The 14,770-nt window shown below is 39.6% G+C and overlaps 1 protein-coding gene across 1 annotated transcript in view; it reads left to right on the forward strand.

The window, feature by feature from the left end:
- The window catches only part of Slc30a7 (solute carrier family 30 member 7), a 70,748-nt gene extending 61,257 nt beyond the window's left edge, over positions 1-9,491 (forward strand). Inside the window, exon 11 of the mRNA XM_040751992.1 lies at positions 3,832-9,491. Within this exon, the coding sequence (XP_040607926.1) occupies positions 3,832-3,879 (48 nt within the window). The 3' untranslated portion in view covers positions 3,880-9,491. The remainder of the gene's footprint in view (positions 1-3,831) is intronic.
- Positions 9,492-14,770: the final 5,279 nt, after the last annotated feature.

Genomic DNA, 14,770 nt, shown 5'->3' on the forward strand with positions numbered 1-14,770 from the left:
TTTACAGTTTGGCTGTAAAATGAGACCAGTAGAAAACAAGTGTAGATTATAAGGACTAAGCCTTTGGCCATGTCAGTGTTTATTGCACAATGATGGGATAGAAGAAACAGTGAAGGAGACTGACAGTTTGGCAAGTGATTGACCAGTGAATATTCTCTGGAAGTGTCATAGGGAAGCATGTTTTACGTATTATTCCCGATAGTCAGGACTGAGAACTGTGTATGGAATGACACGAGCAGTTTGGAAGTTGCTTGGCAGATCTAAAGATGATAGCCGATGCTACAGGGGACACAATATATTTATTTACCACAGAGAGAGAGGATCACACAAGCTAGGAGTTAGAAGCGTGGCTGGCTTCCAAAAGAGAGGTTCTTTTTCCTTTCGCTTCCTTTTATCTCTACCTGTGCTAATTTACTTGTCCCCGCCCTCATGGGTGGATAGCTTTGTGGGGTTCACTCCTACAATTCCCCTTTTAGTCTAAATAGAAGATTTAAATTTGATACAAACTCAAACATATACAACATACATACCTAGAGAGTGTTAATTAAGTTATAATCTACTTATCCTAAGCTAAACATATCCATTCCACCTAAATTCTAAACTTATCTGAAAGGGATACCTAAGTCTGAACACCTCCTTCCAATCCCAACCCTAAAATAATTGAAAATTAACACTAACAGTTGTAAACTATCCTCTAATATCAATAGTAGGGAGAAGGGACGTGGAATTCTCAAATTTACTTCCTGCTGAAGTGGTCTGGAGATGTGTCGAGTGATGTAGTTCCAAGCTGGTTTCAAGATGATGCTTGTCGGGTGGGGTCGATGATGTGGGACAGTGCAGATGCATCCAGTCGAATCAGGTGGAGTTGAGGAAATGAATCCCCATTCTCTTTCTGAAGCAGTTAAAGATTGCTGTCAAGAAATCCCTTTTTCTCTGGAAAACTCAAAAATTAATGTTAGCACAGAAATTTTTAACTTTTATATGTATGCATACTGGGAAAGGCAACCCTAAGTAAGATAATAAACATGAAAGAGATTAGAATTTTAGAAAAAGAACCAAGTATACACAGATGACAGTCCCTCACTATTTTTGTTTTCTTCTGTCTTATATAAATGGCTCTTTGATATAATACAGAAATTCTGAATTGTATTTTAACAATATGCTTGGGTTTAAAGCAGGAGAGCCAATCCAACTCTAAAGCCAGCGTTAATTAGATGAATTGGGACTAAGGCATATTAAGAAGCAAAGAAACTAGAAATTATAATAACAAAATAGAGAGATTTAGACATTGATACCACGTTGTATTATTGCATGTTTGATGGTCCTCTGGGTAGCTATCCTTTCTTCTTTAGGTATCCGTATGCCCAGTATTTTTTTTGCTGTTCAGAACTAAGTTTTCCTGTAAAGACACAAACAGAACACTTCTCTTACCTTTTATGAGGTCTCCTTACACATAGTAGTACATGGTAGAATATGACTTTGTAGATGAGCTGTCATCTTTCCTCCTCCTGAGACCTCTTCTATTCTGATAGAATCTTAATTAATTTCGATGGGACCCAAAGTTTTTCTTCTCCTGTGGAAACAAAAGCAAAACCCCTTCCCCAACGTAACACATATCCTGGTTTCCAGACTGAGGTCATAACATCCTTAAAATACATTGGTTGGTTCAGTTCAGAAGTCTTCTCTGTAGTCCAGTGTCTTTCTGTTGTAGTTTGTCCTTTTTTATTAGCATTAGAGAAAATTCAGGGCTAGCAAAGCATTATGTAACCTGTGTTTGGGGGTCTTTGTTCCCCCTTGCTGTTTATGAAGCATCTCTTTTAAGGTTCGATTAGATCTTTCAACCACTGCTTGTCCTGTGGGATTGTAAAGTATACCAGTTACATGTTTTATATTATAATATTTGAAAAATTGTTCCCATTTACTGGAGACATATGCTGGAGCATTGTCAGTTTTTATTGTTTTAGGTATACCCATAACAGCCATCACCTCTAAGAGGTGTGTAATAACAGAATCAGCTTTTTCAGAGCTGAGAGCAGTAGTCCATTGGAAGCCTGAGAACGTGTCTATGGTATGGTGTATATATTTTAAACTGCCAAATTCTGGGAAGTGAAATACATCCATTTGCAAAAGTTCATTTCTGTGAATACCTTTAGGATTACAACCTGCTGGTAATGGAGTTTGATTGTAGAATGAGCAAGTGGGGCAATTTCTTGCTATTTCTTTGGCTTGTTGCCAGGTGATAGAAAAATCGTTCTTTAAACCTTTGCTGTTAACATGGTATTTCGTATGACATTCTGAAGCTTCCACCACATTACCTATTAATAAACGATCAATTTCATCATTGCCTTGTGCCAGAGGACCTGGCAGACCTGTATGGGATCTGATGTGTGTTTTATATATATATGATGAGTTCTGTTTTGATGGTTTCCTGTAATTGTAAAAACAATGAGGTTAATTCTGTGCCATCAGAAACAAATTCTGCAGTCTCAATGTGCAAGACAACTCTCTCTGCATACTGAGAATCTGTGACTATATTGAGAGGCTCTGTAAAGTCTTTACCATGAGAATGGCATATAACTCTGCCTTTTGTACAGAGTTGTAAAGGCTTTGAACTACTTTACTTATATTTCCTGATTTATACCCTGCCTTACCTGATTTGTTTGTATCTGTGTAGAAGGTAAGAACTCCAGAAATAGGTGTTTGTCTCACGATATGTGGAAGAATCCAAATTGTTTTCTTTATGAATTTGATTCTCTCTGTTTTGGGATAGTTGTTACTAATAGTTCCCAAAAAGTCACTGTAAGCTATTTTCCAATACTCATTATCCTACAGCAAATCGTTTTAGAAAATGGTAAGATATAAAATCAGGGCAGAAATGACTACAAGAGCAAAGGAATTAGAGACAGTGTTTGTGGACATGTTTGGGATTTTTGCCTTTTCATAAGGGCAGTGATTGAGACTATCCAGGCAGGAAAGGGGTGCTGGATTAAGTAAAAAGTCTTTAAGGTAAGGCCGGGCGTTGGTGGCGCACGCCTTTAATCCCAGCACTTGGGAGGCAGAGGCAGGCGGATCTCTGTGAGTTCGAGGCCAGCCTGGTCTACAAGAGCTAGTTCCAGGACAGCCTCCAAAGCCACAGAGAAACCCTGTCTCGAAAAAAAAAAAAAAAAACCAAAAAAAAAGTTTTTAAGGTAGAAGAAACTATAGTATGTTTGACACTAATAGAAATGATCCAGTTGAGAGAATACAATTGATAATATAGAAGAAATAGGGACAATTTAGGGAGCAGTGTTCTTGAATAGCAAGTTCATATCCCAAACTGAAGCAATTGGAATGTAAAATAAGTAACATTTATTTTACTGTGATTACTGAATAAATGCAGATATTGTCATGGGAAGAGTTAGCCTGTGGTGAGCTGGTTTCAATAGGGGCTAACTAATCAAACATCATCATGTCCTTACTGTGAATAAACAAAACTGTGAAAGTCAGGCAAGAGGCATTGATAAAATCTAGACAACAGTGATAGATATGGATAACTCCATCTAATAGAGGCATTGATAAAATCTAGACAACAGTGATAGATATGGATAACTCCATCTAATAGCACGTGAGAGGGCATGAGACTAATAGCATGGACTTCTTTTTTTTTTCCCCTTGTAGTGGTTTGACAACTTACAATGAAAATAGACTGTTTCTTGGAAGCAGAAGACAAAAGCAATTCCATTTTCAAAGACAAATGAGGTGTTGTTTTGCTTTCCTGTCTCTTTTCTAGGATGTTCATCTATTACAGGTTTTATAGGTTTGGTGTTCTAATATTTTCTCTCTATTTTTCAGGCTGGAGTGAGGCAGCTTTATGTACAGATTGACTTTGCAGCGATGTAATCAATGAAAAGAAATTGTTTGAGGACCAAAACTTTCCAGTACTGTACAATCCAAAGCATTGTACTACCCAGTGCTCTAAAATAGAGGCGTCATCTCTACAGCTCGGAAGCACCAAGTAGTGCAGGTAGAGTCAGCGTGTGCTGGGGACACAGCCGGACCCTGCCCAGACTGTGGCCCTGTGTGCTCTTTCCTCCAAGCCATTCTGATTGCTAAGGTTTCTGGGTTTGTTCTAGGGTGTTGGGTCGTCTTTTTTTTTCCCCCTGGAGGTTCTTGCTGATCACCTTCAGCCCATCCTATCATCTCACACCGAGCCAGTGAGAAATTAAGACCGTGGGCCGCTCTTCCTAAAGCTGCTGGAAACCACTGCTTTTATCCCCACGAAACCAGTGTTGTTTTTACAAGCAGAAGTCTGTTTTCTATGTAATGTCACTTGTTGACGGTCTTCAATGTAATCATACGTTTGTAAAATTGTTTGTACCTTGCAAACTTAAGAACCAAACCATATTGGGTTTTCAAAGTGCCTTTGTATCCGAAAATATATTTGCCAGCACAGAAATGTACCATCAAAGGTCATATGTATGTTTTTTTAATGGATATTCTGTAATTTGTATGAAATAAGACTTGCTAGTAACATATATAATTGTCTTTTGCATATTTCCAGCATAGGTTTAACTATATTAAATTTCTTGTGAAAAAGGACATTATTTTGCTTTATAAAAAATTCAGTGATCACATTAAGATACTTTGTAGACTACTTTTAAAAGTACAGATACACAAGAAAAAAATCATCTAGACCAAAAAATCTGCTCTATTACAGATTCTATAAAATCTTGGCCTGTCTGTGGTAAATTCTCCAGTAGTTCTCCTTGCCATTTTTACAGATTCTGTTAATGATGAGAGAAAGCACCGCAGAGTTGGCAGAAAGAACAGCGACAGTGACATTTTACATCTTCATATTCTTTTCAAGTGCCAAGTAGTACAGTTTCTTTTCCTGGTTTTGTTTGCACAAATACAAATTACTTCCAGGAATTCTAGGATAACATTTGATTGAGTGTGAACTGTTATAACTATGGAGCAAATGTGGTGATAGAGAATTCTTTCTAAAATTTGTGTCTTACAAATAGTTGATTTTCTAGGGTCTTGAGTATGAGAAAAATAAAATTGCGTTGGACATGATGATGCATACTACTCCCAGCGCTCAGGAGGCAGAGACAGGCAGATCTCTTGAGTTCAAGGCCAGCTTGGTTTTCCAGGACAGCCAGGGCTACATAGAGAGAATGTGTCTTAAATTATAAGTAAACTGCAATTTGAGATGACAGGTGCTTAACATTCAAGTATTCTTGGTCTTTTCTGAAGAGACGCTGTTTTGAGTGAACATTTTCCCACTATACTTCATTTATCTCTACAAATATTCCCTTTAGTTTAAGTAAGTTGATATTGTTAGCAAAAATTTAAAAACCTTGAAAGGCAGAAATTAAGAGCGTAGATCAGTAACAGATATTTTATCCTTAAGGTGGCAGAATTTACTGTTGATTTTTGCCAGAACTTTTGAGTACCTTTTCTCCTACTTCTGACTACGATTTATGAACCATTCTATAGGAGGAGAGCTGTACCAGTCTCAACTGCAGCAGAATACCACACAATGTCTGTGGTGCCCTTTTTAAAGTCAAAGGGATTTCAAAACCTGTTTGCTTTCTGCCAGGCTGCAGTAGATGGGGTTTAGCTGAAACAATTTGGTAGTCTGTCAGGAGGGAAAGTACAGATGGAGATGTCCTGGCTCTGCACTGCTTCTTCATTTCCATTCTGAGTAGCCGAGTTCGAAAGACCCTGGATATTCTGTGGGCTGGGGCATACTTCTGGAAATGACAGGTCTAGATGAAAGCACATACTTGGGTGCGAGCCTTTACAAGTGGAGTTCTAAGATTTACCAAATCTGCTTTCCACTGGGCCCTTAATTCCAAGTGGAATTTTTGTCGAAATAGGTCATTCTGTTTAACTAGACCCTGAGTGCACCAATCCAAGAATGTTGCTTTTTCCTTTGATGAGGCATAGAATGTGTTTGATGTGAAACTAATTTTGCACTTTGTTCTAAGGGCCTGCGAGCTCATAACATTTAGCAGGTTGGCATTTACATTTTTGCTTAATTAAATGTTTGCATACCTGTGTGTACAAAAAAAAATGTGAGCAGAAACAACTTTTCACAGAAAGAAAGCTTGTCTAGTGTTATTGATACAGCATAATACTAACCAGTGGTTCTACTAAGAAATACTACTTGGTTATGGTAATAAAATTCATTTAGAATGTTCCTAACATTAGGTTAATATTCTTAAAAAAAAAAAAGGCCAGTCTGAGTGCAAAATTTGCCAATCTATGAATAACCAAAGTATTTTCCTCTGAGTAACAAACCTACTTTGTTCAGGGAAAGTTTACCTTACCAGACAAACATCCCCAACTAGATGTATTTTAAAAATTCGTTGTAATACTTGATGAAGAACTTGACCGAAGTCCAACCTGCTCATTTTGGAAACTCTTTGTGTCTTTCTGAAGGACAGTATCTGGTTATGTGTGTAGGTTAGTGTTCCTCTACTGTCATCCAGCCTTCTTTTGTAGTGGAGGTGTAAGATCATGGCAACAGATGTCATTGTGATGTCTCTTTGTCTAGATTCTTCAAAGCCTACACATATGTACTGGTAACCAAAATACTGTGACTTCTGTGTACCTCGATAAAGCAGCCAAATCAGTAACCTGCAATGTAGCCGATCAGAACTCTCATGTTTTGTTTTTACAGACAGTAACATGGAAACCAACCTGGTGTAGAATGCTGGGAGTTAAGAGTAGCGCATTACTTACTGTAGAGTTTGACACCTAAGCAAAGACTGTGCAGGGAGCAGTCTGGTTCTACCTCTCACGTTCAGATGAGAAACCTGAGGTCCAGAAAAGCTGTCATTTCCTTAAGATTACAGGGATGAGTGGTGGCGAAGCCAATGCTCAAAGGCGATTATCTGATGCCAACTTGAGAGTTCTCTACACTGTACTGAGCTGCGTCCCTGTGTGACATTGCCTTTCTGTAAATGTGATTAAATATGGCTTGTAAATAAAGAACTCTGACCTCTAGTTTTGGTAGATGAAGGCACTTTATAAATGGAATGTTGTCTCATTTTTCATATATAATTGTGAAGTTTAGATTATTTCCATAGTATTTGTTGTAGAATAAATTATAATAGTTATTTTTTATTCTTTCAAAACCAACTCTTGACTTGGAAAAAGAAAACAAAATTGTACTTTAGATACTTAACTTGTAAATGAATTTTTATTAATTGCCCAAGGCTCAGTCTAGTTTAATACTGACTCACTTTCCTAATTTTGCTTATATACTGTAAACTGGTTCCTTTTAGATAGCAGGCTGATTCACAGGTCATGCCATTTCAGCCCTGCCTGCCATATTCTTTCCCAATCCCTGGCGAGTGTTTTTACTTTAAAAATTCTCAGAGCTGTGCAAATGGGGACAGTGAATGTATGGGTCAAGTTTAGAAATCTCAATCAGAACTGCAAATACTAGACCACTGCTTTTGACTCTTTGTGAATGTATTACCTTGGCCAAGTTAAGGTCTTTTTGTTCGTTTTACAAAGAGTCACCATTGTTGACACACATTATTTTCTAATTCATAAGAATCTTGGGTGGGGGAGTCTTTTAGCCTCTGAAGAACATTCATTAAATCTTCTAAGAAAGATTCTCAAGATAGGATTTCTAGAGGCTCCTTAATGATTCAGATCTCTATCACAGAATCAAGACACTGAAAAAATTGTATATGAAAGAAAGTGTTTGCAGAAATATAGCAGAGAGGTGTAACTCCATTTAAAGGCCAAATGGGTGGGACTTTTTGATGAGGTCATCTTTGGTTTATATTTAGCCTTAGCCATTTCCTAGCTGCAGATAACACAGAAAACAAGGTAGATAGCCTCTGCTAAGTATGTGTCCAGGCACTTGGTGGCTTTTCTCATTTTCTGACATTTAATTCTCCATTCTTATAAAGAGGAGGTTGCATGATTTTATGATTGATAGCATCTTAAAATCTAGTCCGTGATCCTCATAGCATGAGGAAGGAGTCCTTATCTGGGGAGAGTCTATGGTATGGCAGCAACTCAGTCTTTTCTGATGACTGTTTTTATAAGGCCCAAGAATTTGTAGCACATCTATGTAGACTCCTGGAAAATCAGTGAACACTCAAGGTGCCATTGCTATGAGAACATTCACAAACAGTCTCCGGCCTGTTTCTTCCTATGCTCTGTATGTTTGATTCACAACTTGGCCACTGATCCAAAACCGTGCTGGAGGAAGTGGCACTAGAACTCCTTTTACAAGCATTTAGAAAGTTTCACTGGAAGTCATGGTGGAGCTGCTGACACAAGCGACCTCGGTGCCAGCATGAAGAAGAGAGTGCCCACCCTCAAGAACTTCTTTGGGGAATCGTTTGCCAAAAAGCACAGATCAATTTTCAGAAGTGTTAAGTAGTATCTGATTTACACGCTACATGTTACACAAACTTTTTCAATATAAGAAGTCTGTTTCATAAACAGAAGCCATGCTTCTATCATAGCTTTGAATACGAATTTATAACATTGACCCTGTTGGAAAGCATAACAAACCAAAAGAAGTCTTGTATATCTTTCTCTGCTTTGACTCAGTGAGTTTATGCTTACAGATTCATGAATATTTAGTTACCAGTAACTCTTAGTAGGCCACAGCAGACACAAGCTGAAGCAGAGGAACAGGAGGAAGCTGAGACTCACTGCAGAAAGCATCTCAGGAGTTCTGGCATGTCTGTGCAGGCTGGCGTTCTATCCATTCTGTCCATTTCTCCCCAGCTAGCCTGGGAGTCACTCAATCTCATTTTTTGCTTTCCATGTTGTTTGGGATTTGGCAGAACTGAGACTATGCGCTATGGCCTTCTGGACTACACAGCCACCCTGGGGATTGTGTCGCCTCCTGTGTTTTGGTGTAGAATTCCATATTGCCGTATCTTTTAAGAACTGTCTACTCCCCCAGAATGTTCTGTCATCCAAAACTCTTTCTCAGAGAAATCCCTTGAAGAAGCTTCTAATGAAAACACCATGTGTATTAAGTGATCTAAATGCCCCTAGATTACGCTTGTCATTTTTGTCTTGTTTCCATTCAAATGTTTTTGTACATTTTCTCCCCTAATTTGAAAATGATGTAACTGAAAATTTGCTAGATTCCATCTTCATATTTTCTGAACATGCCCACACTTCACTTTCCTGTTCATAATGGTTTTAAACATGGCCAATCCTGGACTGGGGATTGATTTCCTTTGGTGAAGATGGTAGATATCGCAACATTTCTACGAATGTTTACATACAAGGCCAGGTAAGAATGGCACATATAAGCAACCTGGATGGTTTGAAAGTGCTGCAGTGACCAATTATGACTTACCCAAGTGCATCACAACAGATCACAATGTATGTATCTTTCACGTTTTTCTACTTGCATACGACGTTCACATACATATTTTGTCTAACCACAATGTATTTTTAAATGATCATATACAGCTGTATTGAAAATTTGTTTTCAATTAAATTTCTGTTTAAAAGTCTTCATGGGTCATGTCTGAGTTGAATGGACCAGAAAGAATGCTTGCAGAATCTAGATACCAGATGCTAAGGTGTTAACCCAGAGGCTCTTCCTTTAGCTCAGATCCCTTTAGAATGATCTTTTGAGATTTCCATCAGCACTGAGTTGTTCCTGCCTCTCTATGGGTGACCTCATCTTACATGAAGCTGATCTCTACATGACCCCTCCAACCTTTCTTGTCAGCAGTAATTCCTTTTGCCGGATATGGTGGTGTATGCCTTTAATCTCAATAGCCAGAAGGATGCAAAAGCAGGTGGATCTCTGTGAGTCTGAGGCCAATCCAATCTACACAGTGAGTTCCAGGGTAGTCGGAGCTACAAATTAAGACCCTGTCTCTAAATAAATATTTTTAAAATGAAAAAAATTCCAGGAAAATATCTCATGCCATCTTGTCAAAGGGATTCTTTTGTGTTCTTCTCATATATTAATTACATCATGACTGCAATCTCCCCTTCCCCAAGCCTCTCCCTGCCCCACCTCCCCTCGGACAAGAGCAGGCCTCCTAGGGACATCAACCAAACATGGCCTAACAAGCTACATAAGACCAGATACATACCATCACATTGAAAGCTGGACCAGGCAATCCAGTAGGACCAAAAGGGTCCCATAAGCAGGCTAAACAGTGAGAGACTGTCCCTGCTCCCACTGTTTGTTACCACAAGGACAACAGGCTACTCAGTCATAACATATTCGCAGAGTGCCTAGGTCAGATGCCTACAGGTACCCTGATCTCTGTGAGCCCCAGTGAGCACTGGTCGGTTGAATCTGTAGGCTGTGTTCTCATGGTGTCCCTGTCCCTTCTGGTTCCTCTGATCCTTCCTCCCCCTCCTCTGCCTAATGCTTGGCTGTGGGACTCTGCTTCTGCTCCCATTAAGTTGCTAGATGAGGTCTTTCTGGTCTCTTTGATGAGGATTCTGCTGGGCTCCAATCCCAGAACACTCTGCAGGAAGAACAAACTAGGTCAGGTTTTGTGGCTGGGTTGGAGTCCCCATCCCTCCACTTGAGAACTTGCCTGGTTACGGAAGACGGCTGTTTCCTGTCCCCCATTACTAGGAGTCTTTGCTAAGGTAATTCTCGTAAATTCCTTGGAGTTTCCAGTGCAGTGTTTCTACTTCACCTGCAAAGTGATTCTTAGCAAGACAACTTCCCCATCAGCCTTGACTGTACTACAGGGACATTCTCTGCTGCATCCCCGCAGATCCTCAACGTGTGGACACGTGCTGCTTGCTGCGTCTGTCTCTACAGCTCCTAGTACTCTGGCTTCAATTCAGTTTGGTCGAGTTGTTTAAAGGCCATCAGCGGCACATGTGGCATGTTCATGGCAGAAACAAAATTCTTCCATCCAAATTGCTTCTCAGTGACGATTCTATTCAGAGTTTTAGGATCCTAAGAAATTGAAATGTGGCCTTGACCACCTTTCCTTCCTCCTACCACAAAGTCTTTCCCTTCCTTTAAAATTCTTTGAATTCTCAATTTCCATTCCAGGACTACTGCTGTATCCCAGGATGGCCTGAAAGCAGGGTCACATTTGAGACTTGCTCATCCTCCCACGTAGTCCGTGCCCAGCTTCGTCATGTCTTCAGTCCCTCACAGCAGCATAGAAAGACTTGGTACCAGGGAGTGCATCCTCAGGGCTGGATTTTCATGGCAGCAGCTCTATGGACTTCTTTCTCACCTTGGCTGGCACTTGTACTCACTAGGTATGTAGCAGTCAGGGGAACTCTGCCTTTGCTATGGTTCCTAGAATTAGCCACCAAGACGAAGTCCTCCCATGGCCTGTGGACAGTCACAACCTTTTCAGCTCTCAGAGTTTGAGACAAGCTGTGTTCTACAGTTCCATGCTGTACCAATCATGTGTTTAAGAGTCTACTGCTTCCCCAGAATGCTGCCTATGTTGCCTGGCTGCCAAAGCAAGCTTCCCAGTGCTCTTTCAGTCCTCTAGCTCAGAAGCTGGTTCTTCTCATCGCTTCCTACTTGTTTTGGTTCTTCCTTAATATGACCATTATTATTCTTTTTTTAACTCTGAATCTACATTTGTGATTAGATTTTTTTTTTGAGTGGGTAGAGTGTACATTCCTGGTATATAGTGTTGACAAGCTACCTATCAATTATGAAACACAACTTTCTATGAATTTTGTTATTGTTTGTCTTAGGGTGTTTTGTTTTGTTTTTCTTTTTGAGACAAGTGACTGTCTTGGAATTCACTGTGTAGACCAGGCTGGCCTCAAACTCCCATGGATCCACCTACCTCTGCCTCCTGAGTACACCAGGCCCAGCTAAAGGTTTGTTTATGTCGTTTATGTATACACATCCTTTGTCTATACATCAGGGGGCATTGGACCCCACTATATATGGTTGCAATTCACCATGTGGATGCTGGGATTTGAACTCAGGACCTCTGGAAGAGTTGAGCAGTCAGCTAGCACTCTTAACTGCTGAGCCATCTCCAAACCCTCTGGAAACTCTTAAATGCTTGTTTTCTTCCTTATTTGGTCATATGTCTCAGGGTAGCAATAAGCAAGCTTTGCATCTAGGCTGGAGACACAACAGAGATGAGAAGCAAACTCATCAACAGATGTAAACATGATGGCAGCAATTTACTGTTGGGCATTCTCTTTCAAGGGAAAAAAAGAAAATTAACAGCACTTTGATGGCTCATTTGAACACTGTTAAGTTTCCCTAACCCTACCTCCAAGTTTTGAAAAATCTACCACTGGGGCTGGAGAGGTGGCCACTCTCCCAAAGGATCCATGTTTAATTCCCCACACCCATGTGGCATCTCACAACCATCTGTGGTACACATGCACATGGTGCACATACATGTAGGAAAACCACCATACACACTAAAAATAACATGTTTTTTTTAATCTGCCATGAAACTCATGCTTGACTGTGTTACCAACATTTAAAAAGACAATTAATTCAATTATATTTGCTAAATTCCTAAAACCAAGGAGCCTGATGAGGTAGCATTAGAATGCACAACAGGCAATCAAAATTTACTGGGGGAAAAAAGAAAAAAGCAAGCCAGACAGATGGCTCAGTGGTAAGAGGTTTACTGAGCAAGTGTGGTATCATTGAGTTCAGATCCCAGCATAAGCCTGGACATGTAGGTCACCAACCTACATGTTGAATGAGAAACTGCCTCAAAAAGATAAGCTAGAGACATCCAATGTCCTGCTCTGGATTCTAAATGTGTGCATATACCTTTTTGTATCCACACATACATACAGATACCCAACACACACACACACACACACACAGTTTTTTAATGGGAAAAGTTCAACCTTTTTTTTTTTTGTAGGCCAGATATTCCTATCTTAAAAGACTAAAAGAAAGACAATACAAAGTTGAAACATCTCCAACAGTAGCTCCTGAATTTGGAAAGAAATATTCTCTTTGCAAGTATAATGTTTTATAAACAGATTCATATTTCCATGTAAGTATAGGCATAGTTTCATGGTAATTATAATTTTGCCATCTTTTAACTTTTAGAAATGTGATCATCTAAAATTATAAGTAAAATAGGAACTATGTGATAGTCTCACCTTGTCCTCACCCTAGGCATTGAATTAGATCATCATGTTTAACTTTACAGGAATTCTCTACGTCATGCTACTTCCCCTTGAGTAGTAATTAGTATATAGGTCACATTGGCTCAGACAGACTCCAAAAGGTAAAGTTAATACATCTACAGTCCTGTTAGCTTGAGGAAGCTTGTTGGAGGCGGTACTGTGGGGACAGCCAGAAGCTACGGAAGCCAACAGAAGCTTCGACTTGTGGAGAGGGTAGATTTTCTGATTGGAAAAGCAATGGCTTCCAAAAGGCAGAGCAAATTTCTCTTTCTTTTCCACATGGATGAGGACTAAGTCACACTCATGGAAGTACGAAATAAAGAGTAATTAGAATGTCCGGTCCCTGGCAATAGATTGAATTGGGAGCCCAGGGAACTGTGATGTAGGAGAAAGGCTGGGAGGCAGAGAGCACAATAACATTATGAACCCCAAGGATCACTTTCAGATCATTATGCTTTGATGTCGATCCTATTCAGCAAACTAAAAAGCCCTGTAACTTCCCAAGTCCCACACTGAACAGGACAAACTCCACAGGGTTTTTGACCTGTGTCTTTGACCTGTTGTCTTTGGCCAGTTTATGGACAAGACAGACTAGTGGTCACATCCTGCCCTTTACCACATTGCTTATTTCTGGGAACAGAAAGGCTCACTTCACAGCAGAACTGGGTGAAGTGATCTCATATATGATATCAGAATGTCCACATTAAATTCCAGGCTATCAAGTATGGTAGCAACATCAACATGGGGATAACCTAATAAAGACCTGGAAGTAACCTCTATAAAAATGCACAACCACAGAATCACAATAATCTTCCAACAAAGGCTAATGTAAGCAATTGGAGATTAGGACTGGGGAGAAGGCTTAGTGGCTAAGAGCTACTATTCTTGCAAAGTACCCAGGCCTGGTTCCCATGTGATGACTTCACAATGTTTTGTAACTGTAGTTCTAGGGAATCCAACATTCTTTTCTGTCCTGTGTCTCCTGCATGCACATGGTGCACATAAACTCACACAGTTGCACACATATGCATAAAAAGAATAAATCTTTTTAAAAACTAGACATTTAGGACAGTAATCCAAATTCTAAAAGCACAAAAAATGAATTCAATTGCAGTATAGAAGAAGTAAGAGTCAATAACCTTGAAGACATTATCAGGAAATTTTACTTACTCAGAACACGCAAAACATTTAAGAATGAAACAACAGGAACAGAACAGAACTCAGAGACTTATGGGATGAGAAATGCCTGCTATTCCTATTACCAGATTCATCAGAGATGAAACAAAGAGGCCAAAGCATTTAGTGCGAAAATACATTAGAAGAATGGCTGTATGACTCCCACATTTGGTGACATAAGCCTATAGATTCAAGAAGCTGATTACATCCCAAATGGGATAAAAATCAAAATAGCCACACTGTATGGAGGACTTTCAGTCAAAACCTCACAGGCATCATTGCAAGTATTGATAAGGTTAATGTGTAAAAAAAAGGGGGGGGCTAGAAAAATAATTTTGAAGATTCTTAAAGGAAGTGTACTCTCTCTTAAGATTTGATACAAACCTAAAGAAATCAAGAGGATTGGAGTCTGCCTGTCTTGACAACGCCCAATGGGCACACAGAAATTTGAGTTTAAGTTGCACTTAACTAAAGAGCCTGTGATCTGAGA

Source organism: Mesocricetus auratus, unplaced genomic scaffold, assembly GCF_017639785.1.
Source record: "Mesocricetus auratus isolate SY011 unplaced genomic scaffold, BCM_Maur_2.0 Super-Scaffold_100009, whole genome shotgun sequence".
Taxonomy (NCBI): Eukaryota; Metazoa; Chordata; class Mammalia; order Rodentia; family Cricetidae; genus Mesocricetus; species Mesocricetus auratus.